This window comes from Dasypus novemcinctus, chromosome 21, assembly GCF_030445035.2.
Source record: "Dasypus novemcinctus isolate mDasNov1 chromosome 21, mDasNov1.1.hap2, whole genome shotgun sequence".
NCBI classification, from domain to species: Eukaryota; Metazoa; Chordata; class Mammalia; order Cingulata; family Dasypodidae; genus Dasypus; species Dasypus novemcinctus.
The window spans coordinates 60659225-60665185 of record NC_080693.1 but is presented as its reverse complement, the minus strand read 5'-3'; the positions used below and the strand labels follow the sequence as shown (position 1 = coordinate 60665185).

General features: G+C 48.1%; 1 protein-coding gene across 1 annotated transcript; it reads left to right on the top strand.

The window, feature by feature from the left end:
* Nucleotides 1-387: 387 nt before the first annotated feature.
* On the top strand, nucleotides 388-5484 carry LOC101445879 (keratin, type I cuticular Ha3-I). The gene is made up of 7 exons (XM_004471638.4): nucleotides 388-811; nucleotides 1830-1912; nucleotides 2426-2582; nucleotides 3962-4123; nucleotides 4218-4343; nucleotides 4521-4741; nucleotides 4935-5484. Exons 1-7 carry the CDS (start codon nucleotides 464-466, stop codon nucleotides 5050-5052), a joined length of 1215 nt encoding a protein of 404 aa, XP_004471695.1. The 5' UTR covers nucleotides 388-463; the 3' UTR covers nucleotides 5053-5484.
* Nucleotides 5485-5961: the final 477 nt, after the last annotated feature.

Genomic DNA, 5961 nt, shown 5'->3' with positions numbered 1-5961 from the left:
CATGAATTTGGCATTTGCAAATTTGACTTAGAAAATACACATGGGCTGTGTCAGGCTTTTTCATGGCAGCAAGAAGAGCCAGAGTCTCACCAAGGAATCCGTGCGCCCGAGCCAGGAAGTAAAGCAGTCATACTGTCCCTCTGCTTGCCACACCCTGTAATGAGGGCCAGGGCTTTCATGAGGGCAGCTCTTTGAAGCCACACTCTGAAGCCCTTGGAAGAGAAGTCCTGACTTAGCGAGAAGCCCGAATAAAGTCTTTTATGAGGTGAGGGACTCTTCTGAGGAAACATATAACAGACAGTGGGGACTCACTGAATGATTAAAAAGGTTTAAAAGGGCCACATTCCATGTCCACGCCCTCTGCAGATGGGATATAAAGGCTCCCCAGAGGAAGGAGAAGCACAGACTCCCAGGAGAACCAGGACTCTTCCTCCTTCCAGGCTCCGCAAACCCTGCCAGCGCCATGTCGTACAACTGCTGCCTGCCCAACCTGAGCTGCCGCACCAGCTGCTCCTCCCGGCCCTGCGTGCCCCCCAGCTGCCACGGCTGCACGCTGCCCGGGGCCTGCAACATCCCCGCCAACGTGGGCAGCTGCGGCTGGCTCTGCGAGGGCTCCTTCAATGGCAACGAGAAGGAGACCATGCAGTTCCTGAACGACCGCCTGGCCAGCTACCTGGAGAAGGTGCGCCAGCTGGAGCGGGAGAACGCGGAGCTGGAGGGCCGCATCCATGAGTGGTGCCAGCAGCAGGTGCCCTTCGTGTGTCCGGACTACCAGTCCTACTTCCGGACCATCGAGGGGCTGCAGCAGAAGGTAAGGGAGTGGGCCTCACTGCCTCCGCAGCAGACGGTTGTAGGGAAACAATCTGAGATGCGATTAGGAAATAGCACGTGCACTCTGCGTGATGGAAACAGATGGTCGAAGCTTGGTCTTCCCGTTTTGTTTCTTGACAGTTCATTGTGTTTTATGCCCAGATCTGTTAGGTCTGAAAATTTTCACCAGTCTCCTGTGGCCATAATAGCAGTTTGCCTAAATAGACTGTGATCAAAAGCTGCCTCTGAATGCTTCTTTGCATTTACCAACCACTGAATTATTGCCCTGAGGTGAGGGAAAATGATGGGACCCAGGAAGGAAGCTGAGGAAGTGGAAAGTCTTGTAACGATGGGACCAATTCCTCCCTGCCATTTCTGGGCTTTTGGCTGCTCTGATGCCGCTGCCTTCCTCTTCTGGCTGTCTAATTAATGTGACTTAATTGTCCTGACCTAGATGCCTTTGGGCTTCCCTTGGCATGTAGTGTTGGGGGAGGGCAAAAATTGGTTGGTAAAACAGAAAGAGTGGAAACTCCGTAGGAGGAACTAGTTCTAAGCCATCCAGGATGGCGGGAGCACTTGGCTGCTTCCCTGGTCCAATTCTTATAATTGCTGCTTTACGGGTTTCTCTTCTCCACTTGACTGGATGTTTCTTGAGGGCAGGATCCAGTTCCTATTCACTTTTGTGTCCTCTGCTCCTAGCACCATGCCTGGCACACAGTAGGAGTTTTTAAGATAAATGTTATTATCGGCTGCTCAGCATAGCTTCATTAAGAAAGAAAAAGGAAGATTAGTTATCTGCTGATAATTTTCATGTGTATTTCCATGACAGTTCTTTTTCAAAATTGGTTTTTCAAATATTTATTAAGCAACTATTGCAAATGAATAGCACTTAATTATCTTATATAAGATATACTGTGATTTCTCACTCTGATCCTTCTATTAAAGCAGATTAGTAGGGCTTGCTGTTGGCTAAAAATGACAAAGCCCTTGCTCATTCTAGAACGTTTTGGGTCTTCCAGATCCTGACCAACAAGGCCGAGAACGCCAGGCTGGTGGTGCAGATCGATAATGCCAAGTTGGCCACAGACGACTTCAGAACCAAGTGAGTGGCCACGCGGTGCATGGCTGCTCATCCGTCTTGTCTTGCTCCTCTCTCCTTCCCTTTAGCCTGTGCTCAACACTGACAAACACTGACAGAGCTTTTTCCCAGAGGGTTTCCCCAAGCTCCACCAAGCCATTGCACCCCAGGCCTTAGACTCCTCCTGGTGCTCCCCTCTAAAGCCACATCCCTGGAGCACACTGAGAGCTGGTGGGGACCTCATGGTTCCCCCATGCTCTTCTATGCAAAGAATTCAATCACAAGGATGTGGGAAGCATATTAATTTTGGGAACTTCACAACTGATGGGCGTTTATCACCTTAATGCCACCGCCTCTGTATTTATCTTGAAAAATTAGTGCCTTTTTGGAACTCCTTGGTATTCAAACCCAAACAAACAAGAGAGTTGTAAGAACCCACAGGTCCTGACTTCCAGTTGTCTGACAAACCAAAGAAAACTAGAGTCAGCACGAGGCCTTTTCCTGCCCGTTCTCTCCCTGATCCCTCTGTGATCACAGGTACGAGACGGAGTTGTCCCTGCGGCAGCTGGTGGAGGCCGACATCAATGGCCTACGCAGGATCCTGGATGAGCTGACCCTGTGCAAGGCTGACCTGGAGGCCCAGGTGGAGTCCCTGAAGGAGGAGCTGCTGTGCCTCAAGCAGAACCACGAGCAGGTGAGGTTCCCAAGGGCGACAGGACCAGACTTGCCTGTCCTGCAGGAGAGTCTGTTGATGAAGCCTCACTTAGCTGAGGAAGCCGTTCTCGAAACAAAAAGGGGATTTGTAAGGAGTGAGTCATCTGAAAATTTGTGATATGAGATTAGGATTTTGCTAATCCTGCCAGAGGCAGGAATGTGATTGAAGGAAGTTGGGGCAAATCCAGGAATGAGGAAAGGTCAGCCACAAGGCAACCATGGCCTCTTCTGGGCCCAGGTCAGAACTGGATGGGACTGCAGAGATTTTCTAGCCCCATTTCCCATTTTTGTGACCAGAGGGAGCAGGATAGCCTCCCATCACAAAGCTGAGAGGATTGGGCTGCAAACAAAAGGCAAGTCTCATTTTATTCCAGAGAGTCTTTCTTCTCTTCAGTGTTGCCCAAAAGAAATACTGAGCAAAAGGCTGACCATCATGGTTTGGGCAGTTGAATGATAAAGAATACCTATGGGTTGTGCAAAGAATACCCAGAAAGATGAAAATAGTAATAGCTCATATTAATTGAGTGTTTATTAATTTGCCAAACATTGTGCTAAGTGCTTTAGAACCCAAAAGGTAAGTACTAGTCCAGTTCTCATTTTACAGATGAAACAATTGAGGCATCTAGAAGCTATATATTGAATGGTAGAGATGAGACCCAATTCAAATGTCTGACATCCACCCAAGCCCCCGTGCCAAGCTTTACTAGCTCCCTAAAGAGGTTTGTGGCAAAACAAAATGAACAGATACTCATTTCCTTCACTGAAATCTATACTACCTAAATCTATGTAATCCCAGGATGGCAGATTTTAGCAGATGGCAGAAAGTGAGCATTCTTTATTTTCTCTTTAGGCAGAATCTATCCTTGTTATTACCCATGATTAAGAACCAAACATAAAAGCCTATGTGGTATCCTAGCAAAAATATTGAACTGGGTATTAGTGGACCAGAGTACAAATCATGGTCCATCATGTCTTAGCTTTGAGGGCAAATCACTGCACCTCTTTATATTTTATTTTATTTTTCTATGTTTTTTTAAAATTAAAGTTTATAGATCACAAGGAACGTTACATTAAAAAACATAAAAAACAACAACATAAGAGGTTGTATAATCCACCCCCTACCTCATTAAATGAGGAGAAACACACTGACTAAGAAAGATGGAAGAAATCATGGATTTGGAAGCACTTTGTAAAGTGGACTATACAGACTATGCATTAAATGCAGAACACAGTTAATGAAAGGATCAGAGGGAACAGGGCTTGTTGAAAGCTCAAGTTATCAGAAGTTGAATTGCGTTTTCTTAGAGGTAGGCATCAGGATCCTTTGTGATATTTTATATTTTGCCCTTGCTCCATCAGGAAGCCAACTCCCTGCGTAGCCAGATTGGAGACCGCCTCAACGTGGAGGTGGACGCGGCGCCCACCGTGGACCTGAACCGTGTGCTGAACGAGACCAGGTGCCAGTACGAGGCCCTGGTGGAGACCAACCGCAGGGACGTGGAGGAGTGGTTCATCATGCAGGTGGGTGCCTAGGTGCATGGCCATGCAGGACTGTGGCCCCTTGGGGCCCTGGAGGCAGCACCTGATCCTGGCTTCTCCCCTTTGGACATTTCAGACCGAGGAGCTCAACAAGCAGGTGGTGTCCAGCTCGGAGCAGCTGCAGTCCTCCCAGGCTGAGATCATCGAGCTGAGACGCACGGTCAACGCCCTGGAGATCGAGCTGCAGGCCCAGCACAACCTGGTGTGTGTGACTCAGACCTGCCCTGCGGTGGGAAGGGCCGGGTGGGGGACGGGAGTCCCGGGCATCCCCTGGGGACCAGGCACTCTCCTTGACCTGGATGCTTGTGGCTTCTTTGGAACCACGTAGAGAAAGGCTTAGAGGAGCCCCTCCCTGATGTCCTTCATGTTCCCACCACAGAGAAACTCCCTGGAAAACACGCTGAACGAGACCGAGGCCCGCTACAGCTCCCAGCTGGCCCAGGTGCAGTGCCTGATCAGCAGCGTGGAGTCCCAGCTGGCGGAGATCCGGGGCGACCTGGAGCGGCAGAACCAGGAGTACCAGGTGCTACTGGACGTCCGGGCCCGGCTGGAGGGCGAGATCAACACGTACCGGGGCCTGCTGGAGAGCGAGGACTGCAAGTGAGGATGAATTTCTTAATTTCTTCCTTTGGTTGCATGAGGGTGCTGTGGGGTTGAGTAATCTTGATTGAACTATATACAAAATGTCAAGTTTTTGGTTCAAGCCCAAAGAAGGACCCAGAGTGTTTTTACTGTCTTTCTACCTCTTCAGCTCATTATATTCTAACTTGCCCCAATGATTTTCTATCTCCAGGCTCCCCTGCAATCCCTGTGCCACGTCCAATGCATGCGACAAGCCCCTTGGACACTGCCCACCCAGTATCTGCGCCCCACGTGCCCGATGCGGACCTTGTAACACATTTGTGTGCTAGGGGCCCTGCTGCCCACAGGAAGAAAGGGCCTCAGCCACATCTCAACTCTGCTCCACGCATACATCTCCAACAGTGACCAGCTGCGGACTAAGGCAGGAACCTCTTCCACTAGCACAAGCTTCTAGCGCTCGGGTCTAGCGCTAAGCCTGAATTCCCAGGCTCAATCCTTTAGCTCAGCCTGTCTTCTGAGCCACATAGAAAACCTACAACAGGATCAAATAATATCTATCATCACAATGCCACATTTACATAACAAGTTATGCTTTCACAGATACTTATCTAAATGTGAATTAAAAGTAATTACATTAAATGGGATCGAGTTAATGCACATGCAATGAAATGGGAACCTAATTAGAATAAATCTCCCTTGTTGCTCTTTTGGTCTTTGGAGATGCATGGAAATCCTTTATTAACCTCTTAATAAACTCTTATTCTGGCACAGAAATGATAATTGTCCTTTTTATTCATCAACTCAAAAATTGGTTGTCTTGTACAAGCGAAAATGAGTAGTGTTCTTTTATCAGGTGAAGGGGTCATTCACCCTATTATATGGTCTGTGATTTCTTTCAAAGGATAGAGACTCTCAGGCATGGGCATCACCTGTTGATCTGGATTTTGAGTTTGGGAGGGAGGTGGAGGGAAAGGGAATGACAAATTCACACCAGTGTCTTCAAGGATAAAAGAATTATTCATTTTGAAATATGAAGTGTCAAGTGATGGTCACTTTTGTCTACTGTAGGAATCTCTAAGACTCTTCAGAGGGAATATGTGGGAGAATTACAGAAATAAGACATCTTCAGAAGGCAGTGAATCTTGAGAGGAAGGCTGTGTATGTTGACATTAAAGTATTGTGCCCTAGAAAGCACTGGGTAAAATAGGCTCAGCCAACCATTGTCTTCTTCCATTTTG

Excerpts from the sequence above, each read along its gene's own strand:
- LOC101445879 (XM_004471638.4), top strand. The coding sequence starts at position 464 with ATGTCGTACAACTGCTGCCTGCCCAACCTGAGCTGCCGCACCAGCTGC. Across the intron at positions 812-1,829 it reads TCGAGGGGCTGCAGCAGAAG|ATCCTGACCAACAAGGCCGA; the intron begins GTAAGGGAGTGG and ends TGGGTCTTCCAG. Across the intron at positions 4,124-4,217 it reads AGGAGTGGTTCATCATGCAG|ACCGAGGAGCTCAACAAGCA; the intron begins GTGGGTGCCTAG and ends TGGACATTTCAG.